Here is a 27,533-nt window from a genome sequence, read left to right as displayed (position 1 = left end):
TGCAAGGTAAAAATATCTTTAATTTACTAGAATGCATTTGTTTCCTGTGTTTCAAGAAGGAGGTCGTTACGCAGGCTAACAGCTGGCTGCGCAGACAGAGATTCGCATGCCCTCCCGCCAGGGTCAGACACTTCACTCCCCTCCTTGTATAACGACACAAAGCCTGGTCCCCAAAGTAAATGCTCGGAGCTTAGGTGCCGCTTACCAGGTAAAGACCCTCTTGGCGATACCCCACCCCAATTCGGCTCTGCTTCTCCCCAATTCCATAGCAGCATCAAGACACCCCTCCCCACACAAAAATAACACACAGTTGGTAAAAGTTGGCTGCATCTTTCTCTTGTCTGAGACTGGTTCGAAGACTTATGGTTGGGGGAGGGGGAGGCAAAGGGAGGGTGGTGTCTGGAGAAACAGAAGCACCCCCAGCACCCTCTCATTAGCTGGATCCCTGACTCTGTGCAGTTGGTATCTCTTGCGCTGGGAGATCGCTCTTTACTTTGTCGCTGTCCTCCTGCTCTTCACCCTCTTCATCCTGCGGATACAGGTCTGGGTAGCGCTGCATGCACTCCTGCATTGTTCGGAACTGCTCCAGGCAATCTGAGCCTTTCACCTCTTCCTTGCTATAGTGGAAACAGGAGAAGGCGGATTTAAACTGCTCACCGCAGGGACCGCTGGCCATCCCACCCAGGCAGGGGCAGTTCCAGTTGATGTCGCCGTTTGGCAGGATCAGACCTGCAAACATATTTTAAATAACAGATTAAAGAGGGCATCACTGCCGTGGAGTGTTGCGCAAAGGAGATTTGCCAGAATATCACCGGTAAGTGCGGCACAGACATGGGCTGAATGGCCTGATCCTGTGCTAGATCATCATCACCCAATTGGAGAGCCTGGAGAACTTGCATATTTTCAGATGAAGCGTTAAACCAAGGCTCCTGTCTGCCCTCTCAGCCACAATTTCAAAGAGCAGGGGAGTTCTCCCTAGTGTGAATATTTATCCCTTATGCAACATCATTAAGGTTCAGATGGTCTGGTCATTATCATATCTGTTTATGGGATCTTGCTGTGTACAAATTGGCTGCCAAGTTTCCTTACAAGAGAGTACTTCATAGGCTGTGAGAAGCATTTTGGGACATCTCAAGGTTCTGAAAGGTGATACAGAAATGCAAGTCCTTCTATTTTTTGTTGTTCTGTTTGGAGCAGTGAAGGATAGGGGGAAATTTGATAGAGGTGTTCAGTTAATAAGGAGAAACTGTTTCCAGTGGCAGGAAAAATTGACAAAAGAGCCAGAGGGGGAGATACGGCAAATTTTTGTTACGCAGTGATCTGTTGTGATCTGGATTGTGCTGCCTGAAAGGGCAGTGGAAGTTGATTAAATAATAATTCCCTTGTGCGAGGGAAGGATAAACTGGGGAGAATTAGAGGGTTGCATTCCGGCTCCAAGATTTACAAACAGTTGAGATGAAAAAATTGCCCAGGGACACAGTGGTTAATGGATATTGGTTCAGATAAATCAAAAGGTAAGTGGCACGCATTCCAAGAATTTGAACAATCTCCTGCATTGCCTCCCTCCTAGTCTGCAGTGTGTAATTTACAGTGACAAAGCATGTCTCCTTCACACTGTATAATCATCACATACGCAGTCGGAAGGTTAAATGGAGCAGCTTCTGTTCTGCGTGGTTCGGGAAGCGGCTTCTTTCCCCCTTACATTCCTGCCTGGAGTTGGGTCATGGGAAGGAGGGCAGCCAGAAATCAGGGAGAATACAAGGAACTTTTAAATCGAGTGGAGGCTTCAGTTGAACCTTGATCGGGAGTAACTCTGCTCCGTCTGGGCACTACACCTCAGGAAGAATATACTGGCTTTGGAGGGGGTAGATTCACCAGAATGATAATGGGGCTAAAATGGTTAAAATACAAAGATAGGTTGCATAGACTGGGCTTGTATTCCTGAGTTTAGAATGTTAAGGGGTAATCTGTTGGAGGGGTGCAAATGATAAAGGGATTGGATAGGGTAAATACAGAAAAAACTGATGGAGCGAATCCAGAACAAGGTGACATAACCCTGAAATGAGTGTCAGGCCATTTGGGAGCGAAATCAGGAAGCACATCTTCACACAAAGTGTAGTGGGAATCATTGCTGTCTGTGGGATCTTGCTGTGTTTCTTTCATTACTACAGCGACTAAGATTTATGGTACAGAGGCCATTCGGCCCATCGTGTCCACGATAGCCCAAAGAGAGTTATCCAGCCTAATCCCCCTTTCCAGCTCTTGGTCTGTGGTACCGTAGGTTACAACACTTCAAGTGCATATCCAAGTGTTTTTTTAAAATGTAATGAGACAGTGAGTTCCAGACCCCCCCACCCTCTGGGTGAAAACAATTGCTCAACTCCCCTCTAATCCTTCGGCCAATTACTCTAAATCTCTACTCCTGGTTACTGACCACTCCGCTAATGGCAATAGGTCCTTCCTATCCACTCTATCTAGGCCCCTCATAATTTTATACACCTCAATTAAATCTCCCCTCAGCCTCCTCTGTTCAAAAGAAAACAACCCCAGCTGATCCAATCTTTCCTCATAGCTAAAATTCACCATTCCTGGCAACATCCTCATAAACCTCCTCCGTACCCTCTCTCGTGTAATCACATCTTTCATGTAATGCGGTAACCAGAACTGCACGCAGTACTCTAGCTATGATCTAACTAATGTTTTGCACAGTTCTAGCATAACTTCCCAGCTCTGATATTGTATGTCTCAGCCGATAAAGGAAAGTATCCCGTATGTCTTCTAAACCACCTCATCTACCTGTCCTGCTAACTTCAGGGATCTGTGGACATGCACTCCAAGATCCCTCTGTTCCTCTACACTTCTCAGTATCCGACCATTTATTGTGTATTCCCTTGTCTTGTTTGCTTCCTAAATACATCACGTCACACTTCTGACTGAATTCCATTTGCCGCTTTTCTGCCCCCTGGACCGGTCCATTGATATCTTCCTGCAGTCTACAGCTTTCTTCTTCATTATCAACCACATGGCCAATTTTTCTATCAGTTGCAAACATCTTAATCATGCCCCCTTATATTAAAGTATAAATCATTAATATATACCATGAACAGCAAGCGACCCAGTACCGAGCCCTGCAGATCCCCAGTGGAAACAGCCTTCCAGTCACAAAAACACGTGTTGACCATTACCCTTTGCTTCCTGCCGCTGAACTGATTTTTGACCCAACTTGTCACTTTCCCCTTGATCCCATGGGCGTTTACATTTCTGTCTGCCATGTTGACCTTGTCAAAAACCTTGCTAATATCTATGCAGCCAACATCAAATGTGCTCCCTCCCATCAAGCCTCCTTGTTACCTCCTCAAAAAATACAATCAAGTTAGTCAGACACGACCATCCCTTAACAAAACCATGCCAACTGTCCTTGATTAATCCATGTATTTCTAAATAATGAATTACACTGCCTCTCAGAATTTTTCCAATAATCTTCTACCACCAGGGTTAGGCTGACTGGCCTGTAATTACTCGATCTATCCCTTCCTCCCTTTTTACACAATGGCACAACATTAGCTGTCCTCCAGTCCTCTGGCACCACACCTGTAGCCAGAGAATATTGGAAAATGATGGTCAGAGCCTCTGCTATTTCTTCTTCCCTTGCTTTCCTTTGCAGCCTCAGATACATTTTATCCGGGCCTGGTGATTTATCCACTTTCAAGGATGGTAAACACCTTAAATTTCCTCTCACTTTGTTTATCCCATCCAATATTTTACACTCCTCCTCAACTACAGTGACTGCCGCGTCCCCCTCTTATGAAAACAGAGCAAAGTATTCATTAAGAACCATGTCCATGTCCTGATTTCCAAATTTCCTTTTAATTTAATCCCTGCAATTTCTGAACATAGAAACACAGAACTATTTACTTCATTGCGGTTATGAAAGGTGCTATAGAAAAGCAAGTCTTGGACCAGAAATGTAGAACTTTTTTCCCCAAAGGCTGCGGATTCTGGGGGCCAATTGGTGTTCTCAAGATTGAATGTGATCGATTTTTGTTGGGTGAGTGTATTAAAAGTTAGGGAAAAGTTAAGACAGATTTTTGATCTACAAGGGAGTTGAGGGTTATGGGGGACAGACAGTAAAGTGGAGTCGAGGCCACAATCCGATCAGCCACGGTCTTATTAAATGGCGGTGTAGGTTCGAGGGGCTGAACGGCCTACTCCTGCTCCCATTTCTTCTGTTTATAGCTCCAATCACATTGACCACACCCCCCATTCCCATTTCCCTTCTACTCCTTATCCCTTCAACCCCCTGTCCAATCCAATACTCAAAGTTGACAGAGTTTCTGCCTCAACCACAAACCCTGGGAGTGAATCCCACAGCCTCACGACTCTATGTGAAGCAGTTTCTCCTGCTCTCTGTTCTAAATCTGATATTTAATCTTGTGTCCACAGCCTCTCCTTCCTGACCCCTCGATTACTGAAAAGATTCGGCTCCTAGCCACCTTCTCCCATCTTTTTCATAATCTTAAAATATTTCTGAGATACTGCCCCAAAATCTGTGCTGCTTTAATGAAGTCTTCCTTCATATTTTCGTACTAAAGGGAATTTCAGAGCAGAGCTGACTTGTAAAAACACAACACCTTAAACCAGCTGCTGGCTAGGCTAGCGAGGTGATAAATTGATGTACATGACGTGGATTAAACTCTTCAAAGATATTCGGATATTCACGTGTCAAAATGACAGCAGAAAGGAGCTTGGAATCTCTGGTACAGGATAGATATTTTTAAAGACAGGAGTTCATAGGAACATAGGAGCAGCAGTGGGCCATTCAGCCCATCGAGCCTGCTCCGCCATTCAATACGATCATGGCTGATCATCCACTTCAATGCCATTTTCCCCACACTATCCTCATATCCCCATATGTCATTGGAATTTAGAAATCTGTCAATCTCTGCTTGAAACATACTCAATGATGAGCTTCCACTGCCCTCTAGGGTAGAGAATTCCAAAGATTCACAACCCTGTGGATGGCACAGTGTCGCAGTGGTTAGCACCGCAGCCTCACAGCTCCAGCGACCTGGGTTCGATTCTGAGTACTGCCTGTGTGGAGTTTGCAAGTTCTCCCTGGGACCACGTGGGTTTTCGCCGGGTGCTCCAGTTTCCTCGCACAGCCAAAGACTTGCAGGTTGATAGGTAAATTGGCCATTATAAATTGCCCCGAGTGTAGATAGGTGGTAGGAGAATGGAGGGAAGGTGGGGATGTGGTAGGAATATGGGATTAATGTAGGATTAGTATAAATGGGTGGTTGATGGTCGGCACAGACTCGGTGGGCCGAAGGGCCTGTTTCAGTGCTGTATCTCGAAATAAATAAATAAATAAATTTCTCCTAATCTCTGTCCTACGTGGCTTCCCCTTTATTTTGAAATTGTGTCCCCTGGTTCTAGACTCCCCAACCAGGGTACATATCTTAGCTGCATCTACCCTGTCTATCCCTTTAAGTATTTTGTAGGTTTCAATGAGATCACCTCTCATTCTTCGAAACCCTAGAGAATACAGGCCCAGTTTCCCCAATCTCTCTTCATAGGACAGTCCCGCCATCCCGGGAACAAGTCTGGTGAACCTTCATTGCACTCCCTCTATGGCAATAATATCCTTCCTAAGTTAAGGGGACCAAAACTGCACACAGTACTGCAGGTGCGGTCTAACTAAGGTTCTATACAATTGAAGCAAGACTTCACTACTCCTGTACTCGAATCCTCTTGCAAGAAAGGCTAACATACCATTAGTCTTCCTAATTGCTTGCTGCATCTGCATGTTAGCTTTCAGTGACTTATTGACAAGGACACCTAGGTCCCTTTGTACATCTACACTTTCTAGTCTCTTACCGTTTAAGAAATACTCTGCACATCTATTCCTCCGACCAAAGTGGACAACCTCACATCTTTCCACATTATATTCCTAAACTCGCCTCAGGTGCTTTGCTACAACAACCCCGGTGCTTTTCTTTGGCTGCTTATTTTATTAACGGGAGGATACTGAGAGGGGTAGAAGAATTGAGAGGCCTTGCAGTGCACATCCACAGGTCCCTGAAAGTGGTAGGCCAGGTAGATAGAGTGGTGAAGAAGGCATATGGAATGCTTTCCTTTATTGGTCGAGGTATGGAATACAAAAGCCAGGATGTAATGCTGGAACTGTATAAAACACTAGTTAGGCCACAGCTGGAGTATTGTGTACAGTTCTGGTCACCACATTACAGAAAGGACATAATTGCTCTGGAGAGAGTAGAGGAGATTTACAAGAATGGTGCCAGGGCTTGAAAGTTGCAGCTATGAGGAAAGATTGGATCGGCTAGGGTTGTTTTCCTTAGAACAGAGGAGGCTGAGGGGTGACTTAATCTTCTTCTTCTTTGGCCTCCTTGTCTCGAGAGACAATGGGTAAGCGCCTGGAGGTGGTCAGTGGTTTGTGAAGCAGCGCCTGGAGTGGCTATAAAGGCCAATTCTAGAGTGACAGACCCTTCCACAGGCGCTGCAGATAAAATTGGTTGTCGGGGCTGTTACACAGTTGGCTCTCTCCTTGCGCTTCTGTCTTTTTTCCTGCCAACAGCTAAGTCTTTTCAACTCGCCACTGTTTAGCCCCGCCTTTATGGCTGTCCGCCAGCTCTGGAGATCACTGGCAACAGACTCCCATGACTTGTGGTCAATGTCAGAGGACTTCATGTCTCGTTCGCAGACGTCTTTAAAGCGGAGACATGGACGACCAGTGGGTCTGATACCAGTGACGAGCTCGCTGTACAATGTGTCCTTGGGGATCCTGCCATTTTCCATGCGGCTCACATGGCCAAGCCATCTCAAGCGTCGCTGGCTCAGTAGGGTGTATATGCTGGGGATGTTGGCCGCCTCGAGGACTTCTGTGTTGGAGATACAGTCCTGCCACCTGATGCCAAGGATTCTCTGGAGGCAGCGAAGATGGAATGAATTGAGACGTCGTTTTTGGCTGACATACGTTGTCCAGACCTCGCTGCCGTACAGCAAGGTAATGAGGACACAGGCTTGATATACTCGGACTTTTGTGTTCCGTGTCAGTGCGCCATTTTCCCACACTCTCTTGGCCAGTCTGGACATAGCAGCAGACGCCTTTCCCACGCGCTTGCTGATTTCTGCATAGAGAGACAGCTTACTGGGGATAGTTGAGCCTAGGTAGGTGAACTCTTGAACCACTTCCAGAGCATGGTCGCCGATATTGATGGATGGAGCATTTCTGACGTCCTGTCCCATGATGTTCGTTTTCTTGAGGCTGATGGTTAGGCCAAATTCGTTGCAGGCAGCCGCAAATCTGTCAATGAGACTCTGCAGGCACTCTTCAGTGTGAGATGTTAAAGCAACATCGTCAGCAAAGAGGAGTTCCCGGATGAGGACCTTCCATACTTTTGTCTTTGCTCTTAGGCGGGCAAGGTTGAACAACCTGCCATCTGATCTTGTGTGGAGGAAAATTCCTTCTTAAGACTTGAACGCATGAGAGAGCAGCAGTGAGAAGAAAATCCCAAACAGTGTAGGTACGAGAACACAGCCCTGTTTTACGCCACTCAGGATAGGAAAGGGATGAGGCACTGCTATGCTGAATTGTGCCTTTCATATTGTCATGGAATGAGGTGATGATGCTTAGTAGCTTTCATGGACATCCGATCTTTGCTCGTAGTCTGAAGAGACCACGTCTGCTAACGAGGTCAAAGGCTTTGGTGAGATCTATGAAAGCAATGTGGAGGAGCATATGTTGTTCACGGCATTTCCCCTGTAGCTGGCGAAGGGAGAACAGCATGTCAATGGTGGATCTCTCTGCTCGAAAGCCACACTGTGCCTCAGGGTAGACACGCTCAGCCAGCTTCTGGAGCCTGTTTAAAGCGACTCGAGCGAAGACTTTCCCCACTATGCTGAGCAGGGAGATTCCACGGTAGTTGTTGCAGTCACTGCGGTCACCCTTGTTCTTATAGAGGGTGATGATATTGGCATCGCGCATGTCGTGTGGTACTGCTCCCTCGTCCCAGCACAGACAAAGCAGTTCATTGAGTGCTAAGTGTATAGCAGGCTTGGCACACTTGATTATTTCAGTGGTAATGCCGTCCTTCCCAGGGGCTTTTCCACTGGCTAGAGAATCAATGGCATCACTGAGTTCCGATGTCGTTGACTCTTCATCCTGCTCATCCATGACTGGCAGAGACTGGGCTGCATTGAGGGCAGTCTCAGTGACATTTTCCCTGGAGTACGGTCCTAGGTAGTGCTCCACACAGCGGTCCATTTGCTTGCGTTGGTCAGTGATCGTGTCTCGATTTAGACTTGAGGGGGGCGATCTTCTTGATGGTTGACCCAAAAGCTCTCTTAATGCCATCATACATTCCTCTGATGTTTCCGGTGTTGGAGGCCAGCTGAATATGACTGCGTAGGTGTTGCCAGTAGTCATTGGCACAGCAGTGCTTCTGGCTACTTTAAGTGCTACGGATGTTAACTCGCTGGGGGCTTTCTTGTAGTTCAACAGTGCAGTGCGCTTAGCGGCTATGACAGGTTCCAGCTCTTCAAAGTGAGATTGAAACCAGTCTGCATTCTGCTTCTCACATTTGCCAAAGGTGGTCATTGCTGAGTCATAGATGGCGTCTCTGATGTGGGCCCACTTGGTCTCTGCATCCCCTGTAGGAATGTTTTGAAAGGCTTTTTCAAGTAAATTTAGAAACTTATATAACAGCTGTAGATAAGAAATTCTGTTAGTGTTGATGCGCGGGCGGCCCTTCTGCTTGGAGTGATGTAGCTTCTTTGGTTTGAGTCTAACTTTGCTGCACACGAGGGAGTGGTCAGTGTTGCAGTTCGCACTGTGGAAGCTGTGTGTGATTTGGACACTGTTTATAGAGGCTCGCCTTGTGACGATGAGGTCAAGCTGGTGCCAGTGATGTGATCTTGGGTGCCTCCGTGAAACCTGGTGACGGTGTTTAGTATGAAAGAACGGGGTTGGTGATGCAGAGGTTGTGAAAGGTACACAACTCCAGCAGTCTCTGTCCATTCTTATTCATCCTTCCAATGCCATAGCGCCCAAGGCAGGAGGGCCATGAGTCGTGATCGGCCCCAACCCTGGCGTTAAAGTCCCCCAGCAGGAACAAATGTTCGGTATTGGGAATGCTACTAATGATATTATGGAGTTCATCGTAGAACTGGTCTTTAACTTCAGGTGGGGAGCAGAGTGTTGGAGCATAGATGCTGAGTAGGTGTACTGGGCCAGAGGCCGTGATAATAGAGGTGTACAAAATTATGAGGGGCCTACATAGAGCAGACAGGAAGGACCTGTTGCCCCTAGCGGAGAGATCAATTACCAGGGGGCACAGATTTAAGGTGATTGGTAGAAGGTTTAGAGGGGACATCAGAAAAATTTTTTTCACCCAGAGGGTGGTGGGTGTCTGGAATTCCCTGTGAGGATCAGTGGTAGAGGCAGAAACCCTCAACACATTTAAAAGGTACCTGGACCTGCACCTGAAGTGCTGTAACCTGCAAGGTTACGGACCAGGTGCTGGAAGGTGGAATTAGATTGGGCCGCTAGTTTTTGCAGCTGGCAGAGACACAATGGGCTGAATGGCCTCCTTCGGTGCCGTAAGCTTTCTATGGTCTCTCTCAGGAAGGTGCTTGGGATACAAATCTGCAGTGCCTCAGTATCTCAAGCGCATTCCCAGGCTACTCGACCAAGGAGCTTGGTCTATTGCACGCTGCTTCTGCTGTTTGGCATGCATGTAGTCCTGTGTTGTAGCTTCATTAGGCTGACATCTCATTTTTAGATGTGCCCAATGACTCTCAGCCTGGGTTCTGCCAAGGCCACTCAGCTCCTGACTTCATTACAGCCTCGGTCTGGACATGGGCTAAAGAACTGAACTCCAGAGGTAAGGTGAGAGTGACTGCCCTTGACATCAAGACTGCATTTGACTGAGTATGGCATCAAGGAGCCCTCGCAAAACTGGAGTCAATGGGAATCAGGGGGAAACCTCTCTGCCGGTTGGAGTCATACCTAGCGCAAAGGAGGATGGTTGTGGTTGTTGAGGTCAAACATCTCAGTCCCAGGACATCACTGCAGAAGTTCCTCAGGGTAGTGTCCTAGGCCCAACCATCTTCAGCTGCTTCATCAATGACCTTCTTTCAAACATAAGGTCAGAAGTCGGGATGTTCGCTGATGATTGCACAATATTCTGCACCATTCGCAATTCCTCAGATACTGAAGCAAACCGTGTCCAGATGCAGCAAGACCTGGACAACGTCAAGGCTTGGGCTGATAAGTGGTAAGTAACATTCGCGTCACACAAGTGCCAGGCAATAACCATCTCAAATGAGAGAGAATTTAAACATCTACCCTTGATGTTCAATGGCATTACCATCGCTGAATCCCCCACTAACAACATTCTGGGGGTCACCATTGACCAGAAACTGAAATGGACCAGCTACCTAAATACTTTGGCTACAAGAACAGGTCAGAGGCTGGGAATTATGCAGCAAGTAACTCACCTCCCAACTCCCCAAAGCCTGCCCACCATCTGCAAGGCTCATATCAGGAGTGTGATGGAATACTCTCCACTTGCCTGGATGGGTGCAGCTCCAACAACACTCAAGAAGCTCAACACCATCCAGGACAAAGCAGCCCACTTGATTGGCACCCCATCCACTACCTTCAATATTCATTCCCTCCAATACCGACGCACTGTGACAGCAGTGTGTCCCATCTACAAGATGCACTGCAGCAACTCATCAAGGCTCCATCGACAGCACCTTCCTAACCCGCGACCTCTACTACCTAAAAGGACAAGGGCAGCAGATGCATGGGAACACCACCACTTACAAGTTCCCCTCCAAGCCACACACCATCCTGACTTGGAACTATATCGCCGTTCCTTCACTGTCGCTGGGTGAAAATGCTGGAACTCCCTTCCTAACACCACTGTGAGTGTAGCTACACCCAAGGACTGTTCGGTTCAAGAAGGCAGCTCACCACCACCTTCTCAAGAGCAATTAGGGATGGGCTATAAACGCTGGCCTAGCCAGTGATGCCCACATCCCATGGTGGGCACCCAAAGCCTGGTGCTGCTCCTGACATGCCCTTCTGCACTCTTCATTGAACCAGGGCTGATTCCCCAGCTTGATGGTAATGGTAGAGTGGGGGATATGCCAGATTATGAGTTTACAGATTGTGGTTGAATACAATTCTGCTGCTGCTGATGGTCCACAGCACCTCACGGATGCCCAATTTTGAGGTACCAGATCTAGTTAAATCTATCACATTTAGCACGGTGGTAGTGCCACACAACATGAGGTTATCCTCATGTGAAGATGGGACTTAGTCTCCGCAAGGACTGTGCGGTGATCACTTCTACCAATACTGTCATGTACAGATGCATCTGCAACAGGTAGACTGGTGAAGACGAGGTCAAGTAGGATTTTCCCTCTTGTTGGTTCTCTCACCACCTGCTGCAGACCCAGTATGGCAACACAATAAACATCAGTCTCCGTCTCAGCTCCAGATATAGGGCACACAGGGAAAGAGAAATGGGGTGGGGGAAGAAGAACATGGCCTTTGTTGCCATCTTGTGGCCAGAAATGTTTTGCAATGTATTTGCATTTAAAATTAAGGACCCATTTCAGAGTCAATAACAGCACAGGAGGCCATTCGGCCCACCGAGTCCACGCTGGCTTTTTCTATATGTTCTCCTACTGACACTTGATCCACTTGGCCCACCTCATTCCCAAGAACCAGGTCTAGCAGTGCCTCCTTTCTTGTTGGACTAGCAACATACTGCTGTAGAAAATTTTTCCTGAGCACACTCTAGGAACTCTTGCCCCTCACTGCCCTTTACGCTAGAGGATTTTGAAAGGAATTGACAGAGTGGATAGAAACCTTTTCCACTGGTGGGGGAGTTTCAGATGTGTTTTCTCAGTGGTGCTGATCTTCTTCTAACATGTGGTATTCACGATTTATATTTATTTATCTAACCAAAGAGGTGGCATTCAGAAGGTCAGCCAGAGAGAATTAACAACCAATAATGTTTTGCTTGTTTCGGGAAATTTAAATTGTCTTTATGCTGTGGGAAACGCCACTTCAAATCAGCTCAATTACTGGGCAACACAGTACCATCAACAACCGCCACCAAACACATGCGATCATCTCACTCCCCATTATGGGATCTGCCTGTGCACAAAATGGCTACATCGCCTGCCTACATAATACCGTATAGATGTACAGCATTCCAAAGATAGTAATCACCATGCCATGAGTGGACAAAGCTCCCTCTTACACTGTCCCCATCAAACACTCCCAGGACAGGTACAGCACGGGGTTAGATACAGAGTAAAGCTCCCTCTACACTGTCCCCATCAAACACTCCCAGGACAGGTACAGCACGGGGGTTAGATAGAGTAAAAGACAAAAATAAAGGTTAGAGAGTAACAAAAAGGTAACATAAACTAACCTTAAAGATGGTGCATAGAGAGAGAGACCGGGGTTTTGGGTGGGGGGGGGGGGCGGGGGGTGGGCGGGAGTGGTGGGTCATGTCTGTACACAAACCTGTGGCAGGACAGGTGGAGATGGTTTTATAAATAGAGGCACAAAGTATAAAGTCAAAAAAGCTAGACATTTATAAAACACTGGTTCGGCATCAGCTGGAGACCATTTGGCCCCTCAAGTCTGTGCCGGCTCTCTGCAAGAGCAACTCAGTTAGTTACACTCTCCCACCCTTTCTCCATAACGCTGCAAACTTACTCTCTTCAGATAATTATCCAATTCTCTTTTGAAAGCCTCGATCGAATCTGCCTCCACCACACTCTCAGGCAGTGCATTCCAGATCTTAAACACTCACTGAACCTGCCTCCACCACACTCTCAGGCAGTGCATTCCAGATCCTAAACACTCACTGAACCTGCCTCCACCACACTCTCAGACGGCGCATTCCAGATCCTAAACACTCACTGAACCTGCCTCCACCACACTCTCAGACAGTGCATTCCAGATCCTAAACACTCACTGAACCTGCCTCCACCACACTCTCAGGCAGTGCATTCCAGATCCTAAACACTCACTGAACCTGCCTCCATCACACTCTCAGACAGCGCATTCCAGATCCTAACCACTACTCTGTGTAAAAAAGTTTTTCCTCATGTCACCGTTGCTTCTTTTGCCAATCACTTTCAATCAGTGTCTGCTGGTTCTCGATCCTTCAGCCAATGGGAACAGCTTCTCCCTATCCACTCTGTCCAGACCCCTCATGATTTTAAACACCTTCATCAAATCTCCTCTCAAGGAGAACAGCCCCAGCTTCTCCAATCTATCCATGTTACTGAAGTCCCCCATCCCCGGAACCATTCCCGTAAATCTTCTCTGCATCCTCTCTAATGCCTTCACAATTCTGGGCACTGCACTTTAGGATGTCAAAGCCTTGGAGAGGGTGTAGAGGAAATTTACTGGAATGGTAGCGGGAATTCCGTTATATGGAGGGACTGGAGAAGCTGGGATTGTTCTCCTCAGAGCAGAGAAAATAAGGGGAGATTTGATAGAAGTGTTCAAAATCATGAGGGGGCTTTGATAAAGAAAAAATTGTTTTCACTGGCAGGAGTGCTGGTAACCCGACGATACAGATTTAAGGCAATTGGCAAAAGAACCAAAGGTGAGATAAGGAAAATATTTATTTTTTACACAGTGAGTTGTTGTGATCTGGAACGCGCTGCCTGAAAGGGCGGTGGAAGCAGATTCAATAGTAACTTTCAAAAGGGAATTGGATAAATACCTGAAGGGAGAAAATTTGTGGGTGATATTCCAGAACTATTCAAAGATTACGAACAAATGGGACAGGGTAGACGGAAGCGGACTGTTTTCAGTAATCGAGGGGTCAGGAATGAGAAGCTGTAGACACAAGATTAGATGTCAGAGATTTATAAGAGAGAGCAGGAGAAACGGCTTCACACAGTGCTGTGAGGCTGTGGGATTCACTCTCAGGGTTAGTGGTTGAGGCAGAAACTGTGTCAATATTGAGGATGGGATTGGGCAGGGGGTTGAAGGGCAGGGGGTTGAAGGATAGGGGTTGAAGGGAAATGGGAACGGGGGGTGGGGTAAATGTGATGGGGACTGTTTGTTCATGTGGAGGGTAAAGGGCAACATAGACTGGATGGGCCGAATGGTCTTTGTGTTGTAACTGCATGTCTTTCTTTAAAAGCAGCAGTGAGTTGAATGGGCAGTTAATCTGTTTTCTGGAGATTGAATTTAGAATTTTCTAGTTCAAGAAAGATTTGCTTTTCTATAACCTCAGGATGTCCCAAAGCACTTTGCAGCCAATGAAGTATTTTTTGAAGTGTAGTCACTGTTGTAATGTAGGAAATGAAGCAGCCAATTTGCACACAGCAAGATCCCACAAACAGCAATGACCAGATAATCTGTTTTTTGAGATGGTGAACATTGACGATAATCTCCCTGCCCTTCTTTGCCATAGTGCCATGGGATTGTTTCACAATTCACAATTCTATTCATAAAGCAGTCCATACCAGCTTATAGCAGGTACGCGTAACATCCAGACTTGAACTGGCACACAGCAGGTACCATTTGTACCCCCAGAAATGTCAGGCAATGGCCATCTACACAAGAGAAGACCCAATTGCTTCCCTCACCTTCGATGGCATCAACACGATAACTTGCATTTATATAGCACCTTTAATGCAGTAAAAGATCTCAAGGCACTTCACAGGAGTTAAATCAGATTAAATTTGACACTGAGCCATATCAGATGTTAATATAGGTGATCAAAAGCTTGGCCAAACAGATAGGTTTTAAGGATCGTCTTAAAGAAGGAGAAAGACAGAGATTTAGCGAAGGAACTCCAGAGTTTAGGGTCTTGGCAACTGAATGCACGGCTGACAATGATACAGGGATGGGAATGGAGGGATCCAGTTTGGGAAACGGAACTGAGTGTCTGGCCACTACTACTGCAGTTCAGATAAATCCCATGATGAGTGAATAGCCAATCAACACAAACACTCACCGTGGTCTTCGTAAGGGTCATTGGGATCGTCTGCTATCAACTCTGCACTACTGGGAGCCTCATGATCTTCCTTGGTGACGAAAATGACCTTGTCTTTGCCTGAAAGTCAAGGAGAAGCCATTAGACTTGTAAATAAAGAGCGGGTAAGAAAGAACTTGTATTTCTATAGCACCTTTCACATCCTCAGGACGACCCAAATTGTTTAACACCCATTCACGTACTCATCGCTGCTGTAATGTAGGGAAACCTGTTAAATTTCCTCTTAACCTTCCCTGCTCCAGTGGGAATAGTCCCACCATCTGCAGCCTCGCTTCTTGCCTATGACCTCCCATCCCTGGTGAATCTACTCTTTATACTCGCGATCGCTTTAAGCTCTTTTCTATAATAGGGCATACAAAACCACACAATACTCCAATGTAAGTCTACAGTGTACAAATTTATTAATTCTCCTCCTTAGGGCAAAGAAGGTTAAAGGGAGAATTAATAGATGTGTTCAAAATTATGAAGGGTTTTTGATGAGTAGATAGTGAGAAACTATTTCCACTGGCAGGAGGCTTGATAACCAAAGGACACAGATTCAAGAAAATTGGCAAAAAATCTACATGTGGCATGAGACATTTTGTTTTTAACACAGTGAGTTGTGATCTGGAACGCGCTGCCTGAAAGGGCGGTGGAAGCAGATTCAATAATAACTTTCAAAAGAAAATTGGATAAATACTTGAGGGCTATGGGGAAAGAGCAGGGGAAATGGGATGAATTGGGAGACCTCTTTCAAAGAGCCAGCACAGGCACGATGGGTCAAATGGCCTCCTCCTATGTTCTAGGATTCTATACCCTGCAACTATTTTCAAAGAGTCTAAATTTCTGTTGCCATTTTTATGGCGTTATCTAATTGCACCGGCAATTTCAGGAAATTCTCTATTGAATCTTCAGCATATTTACCCCCGACACAATTCAGCATCTTCAATTAAATGCAAACTCCAATTTACGACATTTCCTCCCACAAATATATTTCCTCACACTTCTCTGCACAGAACTGTATTTGGCCCTCATCAGATTCCCCCTCTGTTCTGCTGAAATCTTTTACCCTCTACTTTACCTCCTAATTGTAAGTACATTGTGAGAATGCCCAAGACTAAAAAATCTATGTAAACCGAGAACAAAGGTACCTAGCACTGACCCCTGGGGAATCCCACTTCCAGCCCTTGTGTCTGCCTTGCCTCAGTAGGGAGCACAATCGCCCTCTTGCCTGAGTCAGCAGGTCATGGGTTCAAGATTTGCGCCCATAATCCAGGCCAACGTTCCAGTATTGAGGGAGTGCTGCACTGTCAGATGAAATGTTGAACAGAGACACCCTCTCAGGTGAATGTAAAAGATCCCACTGCCAATAGTTTGAAGACGAGCAGGGAGTTCTCCCCAACGTCCTGGCCAATATTTATCCCTCAATCAATATCACTAAAAACAGATGACATTGCTGTCTGCTGTGCGCAAACTGGCTGCTGCCTTTCCTACATTACAACAGTGACTGCACTTTAAATTACTCCATTAGCTGAAAAGCGCTTTGGGGCATCCTGAGGTGGTGAAAGGCGCTATAGAAATGCAAGTCTTAACTTATCTAATCCGACTAATGCCCATTTACCCTAGGACATTGGTTCTTGTCCTTATCCTTCAACCAACTTTCGAATCTCCCTTTCGGGAAGGAAACCTGACTTTTTACCTGGTCTGGGTCTATATGTGACTCCAGTACAACAGCAATGTGGTTACCTCTTAACTGTGGCCCTCTAAAGTGGCCAAATGAGACACTCAGTCGCATCAAACCTCTAGGACTGCAGCAGTTCAAAGTGACCCTCCACCATCTTCTCAGGGCAAGTAGGGATGGCCAATCAATACCAGCCTTACCAGTGATACTCACATCCTTAGAAAGATTTTTTTTTTTTAAAGTCTTTCCAAGCTTTTACACTTCCTCTGAAATCTCACATCAGCATTCTTGTAATAAACATCCGTTGAGACACCTTACTGAACAGATGTGCATCGGCTACAGCATCTATTTTATCTGTCAATCAGAAACCGCCATTAACTTTATAGAATCATAAAATCTTACAGCAGGGGAGGCCATTCAGCCGTCATGCCTGTGCCAGCTCCTTGAAAGAGACGTCCAATTTAGTCCCACAATCCAGTTTCCTCTTCATAACCCTGCAAATTTGTTCTCTACAGATAGTCGTTTGGTAGTACAGAACTGGAGTCTTGCTAAAAATAGAGACATGTTGACGAAAAACTTCGAAAACATGTCTCTATTTTCAGCAATAATCAAGATATGGACAGGTTAAGTGAGTGGGCAAGAAGGTGGCAGATGGGGTATAATGTGTGGAAAGGCGAGGTTATTCACTTTGGGGGAAAGAATAGAAAAACAGAATATTTTTTAAATGGTGAGAAACTATTAAATGTTGGTGTTCAGAGGGATTTGGGGGTCAGTGTACACGAAACTCAGAAAGGTTAACATGCAGATACAGCAAGCAATCAGAAAAGAAAATGGTTTGTATGTTGGCCTTTATTGCAAGGAAGTTGGAGTATAAGAGTAAGGAAGTCTTGCTGCAGTTGTACAGAGAGCATACCATGATTACTGAGGACAGTTTTGGTCTCCTTATCTAAAGAAGGACATACTTGCTTTGGAAGGGGTGCAGCACAGGTTTATTAGACCTACTACTGGGATGAAAGGACTGTCCGATGAGGAGAAATTGAGTGGAATTGGCCTATATTTGCTGGAGTTTAGAAGAATGCAAGGTGATCTCATTGAAACATAAAGTTCTCAGAGGATTTGACAGGGTAGATGCTGAAAGGCTGTTTACCCCCCGGCTGGAGATTCTAGAACTCGGGGACACAGTCTCAGGATAAGGGGTCAGTCATTGAGGATTGAGATGAGGAGAAATTTCTTCACTCAGAGGGTTGTGAATCTTTGGAATTCTCTACTTCAGAGAGCCATGGATGAAAAGTCGAGGAGTGTATTCAAGGCTGAGATTGATAGATTGTTGGACACTAAGGGAGTCCTCTGAAGGAATTTTCCTCCACACAAGATCAGGGGGCAGGTTGTTCAACCTTGCCCGTCTAAGAGCGAAGTCCAAAGTACGGAAAGTCCTCATCAGGGAACTCCTCTTTGCTAACGATGCTGTTTTAACATCTGACACTGAAGAGTGCCTGCAGAGTCTCATCGACAGGTTTGCGGCTGCCTGCAACGAATTTGGCCTAACCATCAGCCTCAAGAAAACGAACATCATGGGGCACGACATCAGAAATGCTCCATCCATCAACATTGGCGACCACGCTCTGGAAGTGGTTCAAGAGTTCACCTACCTAGGCTCAACTATCACCAGTAACCTGTCTCTAGATGCAGAAATCAACAAGCGCATGGGAAAGGCTTCCACTGCTATGTCCAGACTGGCCACGAAAGTGTGGGAAAATGGCGCACTGACACGGAACACAAAAGTCCGAGTGTATCAGGCCTGTGTCCTCAGTACCTTGCTCTATAGCAGCGAGGCCTGGACAATGTATGTCAGCCAAGAGCGACGTCTCAATTCATTCCATCTACGCTGCCTCCGGAAAATACTTGGCATCAGGTGGCAGGACCGTATCTCCAACGCAGAAGTCCTCGAGGCGGCCAACATCCCCAGCTTATACACACTACTGAGTCAGCTGCGCTTGAGATGGCTTGGCCATGTGAGCCACATGGAAGATGGCAGGATCCCTAAGGACACATTGTACAGCGAGCTCGCCACTGGTATCAGACCCACCGGCCGTCCGTGTCTCCGCTTTAAAGACATCTGCAAACGCGACATGAAATCCTGTGACATTGATCACAAGTTGTGGGTGTCAGTTGCCAGCGTTCGCCAGAGCTGGCGGACAGCCATAAAGACGGGGCTAAAGTGTGGCGAGTCGAAGAGACTTAGTAGTTGACAGGAAAAAAGACAGAGGCGCAAGGGGAGAGCCAACTGTGTAACAGCCCCGACAAACAATTTTATCTGCAGCACCTGTGGAAGAGTCTGTCACTCTAGAATTGGCCTTTATAGCCACTCCAGGCGCTGCTTCACAAACCACTGACCACCTCCAGGCGCTTACCCATTGTCTCTCGAGATAAGGAGGCCAAAGAAGAAGGGAATCAAGGAGAGGGACTGGGGGTATATATGCACAAATCATTGAAGGTGGCAGGGCAGGTTGAGAAAGTGGTTAATAAAGCATACGGGATCTTGGGCTTTCTAAATAGGGGCAGAGTACAAAGCAAGGAAGTTAAACACTAGTTCAGCCTTAACTGGAGTATTGTATCTGATTCGGGGCACCACGCCTTAGGAAGGATGTGAAGGGGTGCAGAGGATGCAGAAAAGATTCACGAGCATGGTTCCAGGGATGAGGAACTTCAGTTACATGGACAGATTGGAGAAGCTGGGGCTGTTCTCCGTGGAAAAGAGGAGATTTGATAGAGGTGTTCAAAATCATGAAAAGTCTGGACAGAGTAGATAGGGAGAAACTATTCCCATTGGCGGAAAGATCGAGAACGAGAGGACACCGATTTAATGTGGTTGAAAACAAAGCAACGGCAACATGAGGGCAAACTTTTTTTACGCAGCGAGTGGTTAGGATCTGGAGTGCACTGTCTGAGAGTGTGGTGGAGGCAGGTTCAGTGAGTGTTTATGATCTGGAGTGCACTGTCTGAGAGTGTGGTGGAGGCAGGTTCAGTGAGTGTTTAGGATCTGGAATACACTGTCTGAGAGTGTGGTGGAGGCAGGTTCAGTGAGTGTTTAGGATCTGGAATGCACTGTCTGAGAGTGTGGTGGAGGCAGGTTCAGTGAGTGGTTAGGATCTGGAATACACTGTCTGAGAGTGTGGTGGAGGCAGGTTCAGTGAGTGTTTAGGATCTGGAATGCACTGTCTGAGAGTGTGGTGGAGGCAGGTTCAGTGAGTGGTTAGGATCTGGAATGCACTGTCTGAGAGTGTGGTGGAGGCAGGTTCAGTGAGTGTTTAGGATCTGGAATACACTGTCTGAGAGTGCGGTGGAGGCAGGTTCAGTGAGTGGTTAGGATCTGGAATACACTGTCTGAGAGTGTGGTGGAGGCAGGTTCAGTGAGTGTTTAGGATCTGGAATACATTGTCTGAGAGTGTGGTGGAGGCAGGTTCAGTGAGTGTTTAGGATCTGGAGTGCACTGTCTGAGAGTGTGGTGGAGGCAGGTTCAGTGAGTGTTTAGGATCTGGAATACATTGTCTGAGAGTGTGGTGGAGGCAGGTTCAGTGAGTGTTTAGGATCTGGAATGCACTGTCTGAGAGTGTGGTGGAGGCAGGTTCAGTGAGTGGTTAGGATCTGGAATGCACTGTCTGAGAGTGTGGTGGAGGCAGGTTCAGTGAGTGTTTAGGATCTGGAATGCACTGTCTGAGAGTGTGGTGGAGGCAGGTTCAGTGAGTGTTTAGGATCTGGAATGCACTGCCTGAGAGTGTGGCAGAGCCAGATTCAATTGATGCTTTCAAAAGAGAATTGGAATAATTATCTGAAGAGAATAAATTTGCAGGACTACAGGGACAAGACAGGGGAGTGGGACTAATGGAGTTGCCAGCATGGACATGATGGGCCAAATGGCCTCCTTTTGTGCTGTAATCTTTCTATGATTCTATGAATGGCAGAGCGGGTGAGGAGCGATATGGCCCTCGTGCTCCTATGGCTTATGTGCTAGATCATAATCTGTGTGAAGAAATTTCCCCTCTATGACCTCTGGTTACTGAATCACTTCAAGAGGAAATAGTTTCTCCTTACTTGCTCTATCAAAACCCCTCAATTTTGAATTCCTCCATCAAATCTCCCCTTAAAAATCTCCAGTCTCTTCACATTAACTGAATTCCCTCATCCGCAGAAGCCTTCCAGTAAATGTCCTCTGTAGCCTCTATGTGGCTTTAATCTCTTTCCTGAAGTGTTTTGCCCAGAATTGTACACAATCCTCTGACTGAGGCGTAACCAAAGATTTGTAAAGGTTTATCATGACTTCCTTGTTTTTGTATTCAATGTCTCTATTTACAAAGCCAAATATCCCATAGCTTTAACGCCTTATCAACTTACCCTAACTTCAAAAATTTGTAAATATGTAACCCCAGGTATCTCTGCTCTTGCATCCCCCAGATTAGATTATAATGTCTCTCCATGTTGCTCCTCCCAAAATGTATCACGTCATACTTTTTAAAAAATTTGTTCAGGGGATGTAGGCATCGCCAGCATTTATTGCCCATCTCGAATTTCCCTTGAGAAGGGGTGGTGAGCTGCCTTCTTGAACTGCTGCAGTCCATGTGGGGTAGGTACACCCACAGTGCTGTTAGGAAGGGAGTTCCAGGATTTTGACCCAGCGACAGTGAAGGAACGGCGATATAGGTCCAAGTCAGGATGGTGTGTGACTTGGAGGGGACGTTGCAGATGGTGGTGTTCCCGTGCATCTGCTGCCCTTGTCCTTCTAGGTGGTAGAGGTTGCGGGTATGGAAGGTGCTGTCTAAGGTGCTTTGGTGAGTTGCTGCAGTGCATCTCATAGATGGTACACACTGCTGCCACTGTGCGGCAGCGGTGAAGGCAGTGAATGTTGAAGATGGTGGATGGGGGTGCCAATCAAGTGGCTGTTTTGTCCTGGCTGGTGTTGAGCTTTTTGTGTTGTTGTTGGAGCTGCACCCATCCAGGCAAGTGGAGAGTATTCCACAACAATGGATCAGATCTAAGCTCTGCAGTCCTGACAATCCAGTTGCGAATGGCAGTGGACAATTAAACTGACAGGAGGAGCAGACTCCACAAATATCCCCATCCTCAATGATGGCAGAGCCCAGCACATCAATGCAAAAGACAAGGCTGAAGCATGTGCATCCATCTTCAGCCAGAAGTGCCGAGTGGCTGATCCATTTTGGCCTCCTCCTGAGGTCCCCAACATCACAGATGCCAGACTTCAGCCAATCCTATTCACTCAGCATGATATCAAGAAACGACTGAAGGCACCGGATACTACAACATTCCGGCAATAGTACTGAAGACTTGTGCTCCACAACTAGCCACCCCCTAGCCAAGCTGTTCCAGTACAGCTGCAACATCGGCATCTACCCTGCAATGTGGAAAATTGCCAATGGATGTCCTGTACACAAAAAGCAGGACAAGTCCAACCCGGCCAATTACCACCTTATCAGTCTAGTCTTGATCATCTGCAAGGTGATGGAAGGGGTCGTTGACAGTGCAATCAAGCAGCACTTGCTTAACAATAACCTGCTTATTGATGCCCAATTTGGGTTCCACTGGGGCCACTCAATTCCTGACCTCATTACAGCCTTGGTTCAAACATGGACAAAAGAGCTGAACTCCAGAGGTGAGGTGAGAGTGACTGCTCTTGACATCAAGGCAGCATTTGACCGAGTATGGCATCAAGGAACAGTAGCAAAACTAGAGTCAATGGGAGATTGGTTAAGAAGGTAAGAGCCCATGGGATCCAGGGCAATTTGGCAAATTGGATCCAAAATTGGCTTAGTGGCAGAGGGTGATGGTCGAGGGTTGTTTTTGCGAGTGGAAGCCTGTGACCAGTGGTAAACTGCAGGGATTGGTGCTGGGACCCTTGCTGTTTGTAGTGTACATTAATGATTTAGACGTGAATATAGGAGGTATGATCAGTAAGTTTGCAGATGACACAAAAATTGGTGGTGTCATAAATAGTGAGGAGGAAAGCCTTCGATTACAGGATGATATAGATGGGCTGGTAAGATGGGCGGAGCAGTGGCAAATGGAATTTAATCCTGAGAAGTGTGAGGTGATGCATTTTGGGAGGACTAACAAGGAAAGGGAATATACAATGAATGGTACGACCCTAGGAAGTACAGAGGGTCAGAGGGACCTTGGTGTACTTGTCCATAGATCACTGAAGGCAGCAGTCCAGGTAGATAAGGTGGTTAGGAAGGCATATGGGATACTTGCTTTTATTAGCCGAGGCACAGAATATAAGAGCAGGGAGGTTATGATGGAGCTGCATAAAATGCTAATTAGGCCACAACTGGAGTACTGTGTACAGTTCTGGTCACCGCACTATAGGAAGGATGTGATTGCACTGGAGAGGGTGCAAAGGAGATTCACCAGGATGTTGCCTGGGCTGGAGCATTTCAGCTATGACGGGAGACTGAAAGGCTAGGGTTGGTTTCCTTGGAGCAGAGAAGTCTGAGGGGGGACAAGATTGAGGTATACAAAATTATGAGGAGCATTGATAGGATAGATAAGAAACTTTTTCACTTAGCGGAGGGATCAATAACTAGGGGGCATAGATTTAAGGTAAGGGTCAGGAAGTTTAGAGGGGATTTGAGGAAAAAATTTTTCACCCAGAGGGTGGCTGGAATCTGGAACACACTGCCTGCAGGGGTGGTAGAAGCAGGAACCCTCAACATTTAAGAAGTATTTAGATGAGCACTTGAAACGCCATAACCTACAAGGCTACGGGCCAAGTGCTGGAAAATGGGAATAGAATAGATAAGTGCTTGATGGCCGGCACAGACACGATGGGCCGAAGGGCCTGTTTCTGTGCTGTATAACTCTGTATGTCTCTATAATCAGGGGGAAAACATTCCACTGGTTGGAATCATACCTAGCGCAGAGGAAGATGGTTGTGGTTGTTGAAGATCAATCATCTCAGGCCCAGGACATCACTAAAGGAATTCCTCAGGGTGATGTCCTCCCCAACCATCTTCAGCTGCTTTGTCAATGATCTTCCCTCCATCATAACGTCAGAAGTGGGGATGTTCACTGATGACTGCACAATGATCAGTACTATCCGCGACTCCTCAGATACTGAAGCAGCCCATGTCCAGATGCAGCAAGACCTGAACAACATCCAGGCTTGGGCTGATAAGTGGCAAGTAATATTTGCGCCGCACAAGTGCCAGGCAATGAGTGTCTCACACAAGAGGGAATCTAACCATCTTGCCTTGATGTTCAATGGCATTACCATCGCTGAATCCCTCACGATCAACACTCTGGGGGCTACCATTGACCAGAAACTGAACTGGAGTAGCCATATGAATACTGTCGCTACAAGAGCAGGTCAGAGGCTGGGAATTCTGCGTGAGTAAACCACCTCCTGACTCCCCAAAGCGGAGTGCGATGGAATACTTTCCACTTGCCTGGATGGGTGCAGCTCCAACAACACTCAAAAGCTCAACACCATCCGGGACAAAGCAGCCCGCTTGATTGACACCCCATCCACCACATTAAACATTCACTCCCTCCATCACCGACGCACAGTGGCAGCAGTGTGCACCATCTACAAGATGCATTACAGCAACTCACCAAGGCTCCTCCTTCAACAGTGCCTTCCAAACCCACAACCTCTACCACCTAGGACAAGGGCAGCAGATGCATGGGAACACCACCACCAGCAAGTTTCCCTCCAAGCCACACAGCACCCTGACTTGGAACTATATCACCGTTCCTTCTCTGTCGCTGGGACACTGGCCTGGAACTCCCCTCCTAACAGCACTGTGGGTGTACCTACCCTACACGGACTGCAGTGGTTCAAGAAGGCAGCTCACCACCACCTTCTCAAGGACAATTAGGGATGGGTAATAAATGCTGGCCTAGCCAGTGATGCCCACATCCTAAACGAAAAACATTCCACCCAAGCAGGCAGATCCCTTGGTTTAACGTCTCATCCAAAAGACAACACCTCCAACAGTGTAGCATCTCCCTCAGTACTACACTGGAGTTTCAGCCTTGATTTTTGTACTCAAGCCCTAGAGTGGGACTTGAACCCAGAACTTGTGACTCTGAGGAGAGAGTGCTACCAATTAATTAAGTGAATGGGGAAAACTGTGACAAATGGATATCAATGTAGACAAATGTGATGCCATCCACTTTGGACCTAAAAAGGATAGAAAATTCTAAATGGTGAAAAGCTAGAAACAGTGGAGATCCAAAGACACTTGGTGGGGGGGTGGGGTCCAGGTACACAGATCATTAAAATGTCATGAACAGGTACAGAAAATAATCACAAAGGCTAATGGAATACTGCCCTTTATATCTCGAGGACTAGAATACAAGGGGGTAGAAGCCCTGCTTCAGTTATACAAAGCCCTGGTTAGACCACACCTGGAGTTACTGGGAGCAGTTCTGGACACCACACCTTAGGAAGGATATATTGGCCTTGGAGGGAGTGCAGTGTAGATTTACCAGAATGATACCTGGTCCAAGGATTAAATTGCAAAGCCGGCTTACACAAACTAGGTTTGTATTCCCTGGAATTTAGAAGGTTAAGAGGTGATTGGATCAGAGTTTTAAGATATTAAGGGGAACAGATAGGGTAGATAGAGAGAAACTATTTCCAGTGGTTGGGGAGTATCGAACGAAGGGGCATAGTTTAAAAATTAGAGCCAGACCTTAAAGTCTAGCTCGGGTATAAAATTAAAACCCAACCCGACCACCCTGAACCCAACCCAAGATGAATATCCTTCATCTGTTCCAGTAGCAGGCTATTACTGCAGATGGAATTGTGGGGAATGCTGGGTAAAGCTGATCCCTTGACTTCCTAGAAACAGAAAATAGGAGCAGGAGTAGGCCATTCGAGCCTGCTCCGCCATTCATTATGATCATGGCTGATCATCCAACTCAGTAACCTGTTCCCCCTTTCCCCCCATATCCTTTGATCCCTTTAAACCCAAGAGCTATATCTGACTCCTTCTTGAAAACATAAAATGTTTTGGCCTCAACTGCTTTCTGTGGTAGCAGATTCCACAGGCTCACCACTGTCTGAAGAAATTTCTCATCTCAGTCCTGAATGGTTTACCCCGTATCTTTAGACTATGACCCCTGTTTCTGGACTCCCCGACCATCGGGAACATCCTTCCTTCCTGCATCTACCCTGTCAAGTACTGTTCGAATTCTATAGGTTCAGGGAAGCAGATCCAGTCCGACCCGACCCCAAGTGCTGGACTCGGAATTTCGACACGACCCGAACCTGACACATGTAGTCAAATCTAATCAGGTTCGGGTCAGGTAGCCAGGCTTTACCAGAGCTTTCGGGAGAGAATTTTCTTATCATTCGTTCTTGGGCATCGCTGGCCAGGCCAGTATTTATTGCCCATCCCTAATTGCCCTCGAGAAGGTGGTGGTGAGCCGCCTTCTTGAACCGCTGCAGTCCATGTGGGGTAGGTATACCCACAGTGCTGTTAGGAAGGGAGTTCCAGGAGTTTGATAAAACGACAGTGAAGGAATGACGATATAGTTCCAAGTCAGGATGGTGAGTGACTTGGAGGGGAACTTGCAGGTGGTGGTGTTCCCAAACATTTGCTGCCCATGTCCTTCTGGGTGGTAGAGATCGCAGGTTTGGAAGGTGAGCTGCCTTCTTGAAGCACTGCAGTCCACCCTCAGTGTTTTTTTTGCTGCAGTAGTTTGATACAACTGTGGGTCACACATAGGCCAGACTGGGTAGGAATGGGAGAATTCTTTCCCTAAAGCACATTAGTGAAGCAGTTGGGTTTTACAACAATACGATAGTTTCATGAGCACTGTTACTGAGACCTGCTTTTTATTCCAGATTTATTTAACTGAATTTAAATTCCCAGATGACATGTTGGGATTTGAACTCAAATCGCCAGAGCATTAATCCAGGTCTCACTAGGAAACCCTTCTACACACAAAGGGTGATACAGGTTTGGAACTCCATTCCACAAATGGCAATTCATGCTCGACCAAATATTAATTTTTAAATTTGAAACTAATAGATTTTTGTTACCCAAAGGTATTAAAGGACAAAGGTGGGCAGATGGGGTTATATGACAGATCAGCCATGACCTCAGTGAATGATAGAAATGGCTCGATGGGCTGAATGGCCTCATCATCTCCCTATGCCCAGACTCCATTGCTCAGGGTACTCTGTGTACAGTGTTCTCTTGCTTCTCTTGTCTATAGTCTCACTGCCCAATGGTCCCCAGTGTAATCCTGAAGCAGGAACCCAATCTACTCCAGGTGTACTCCTGGTGCCCGAACTCCGGGTATTGTCCCCTCATCCTCCCCCTCTCTTTCACCGGCCTCCCTCACACCCCCTCCCCAACCCCGACATCCCTCCAATCAGTCTCTCTCTCCCCGGCCCCGGTGCCCCGGCCTCCCGCTCCCTCTCTCCCCGGCCCCGGTGCCCCGATCTCCCGCTCCCTCTCTCCCCGGCCCCGGTGCCCCGGCCTCCCGCTCCCTCTCTCCCCGGTGCTCCGGCCTCTCTCACCTTGCTGCCGGCAGTAGGACATGACTCCTCCGGCTCCCAACTCACCCCGCGCACGGCAAGAACCCGCCAACCAATCACAGAGCGAGGGCGGGACAATATTAATCACCCGATTCAAAGCAGCAAAAAACAGCCCATAATATCCCCGAAACTTTACAATACAGTACTGAGAGAGTGCCGCACTGTCGGAGGGTCAGTACCGAGAGAGTGCCGCACAGTCGGAGGGTCAGTACTGAGAGAGTGCCGCACTGTCGGAGGGTCA

The 27,533-nt window shown here is 46.9% G+C and overlaps 1 protein-coding gene across 1 annotated transcript; it reads right to left on the bottom strand.

The window, feature by feature from the left end:
* Window positions 1-27,348, bottom strand: LOC137380431 (mitochondrial intermembrane space import and assembly protein 40-like). The gene is made up of 3 exons (XM_068052360.1): window positions 27,275-27,348; window positions 15,030-15,128; window positions 1-729 (listed from the first exon to the last, which is right to left on the bottom strand). Exons 1-3 carry the CDS (start codon window positions 27,294-27,296, stop codon window positions 434-436), a joined length of 417 nt encoding a protein of 138 aa, XP_067908461.1. The 5' UTR covers window positions 27,297-27,348; the 3' UTR covers window positions 1-433.
* Window positions 27,349-27,533: the final 185 nt, after the last annotated feature.

Source organism: Heterodontus francisci, chromosome 19 (genome assembly GCF_036365525.1).
Source record: "Heterodontus francisci isolate sHetFra1 chromosome 19, sHetFra1.hap1, whole genome shotgun sequence".
In the NCBI taxonomy this organism is placed as follows: domain Eukaryota; kingdom Metazoa; phylum Chordata; class Chondrichthyes; order Heterodontiformes; family Heterodontidae; genus Heterodontus; species Heterodontus francisci.
Note: the sequence above shows the minus strand (reverse complement) of the source record. Positions and strands in the feature narration are given on the sequence as shown.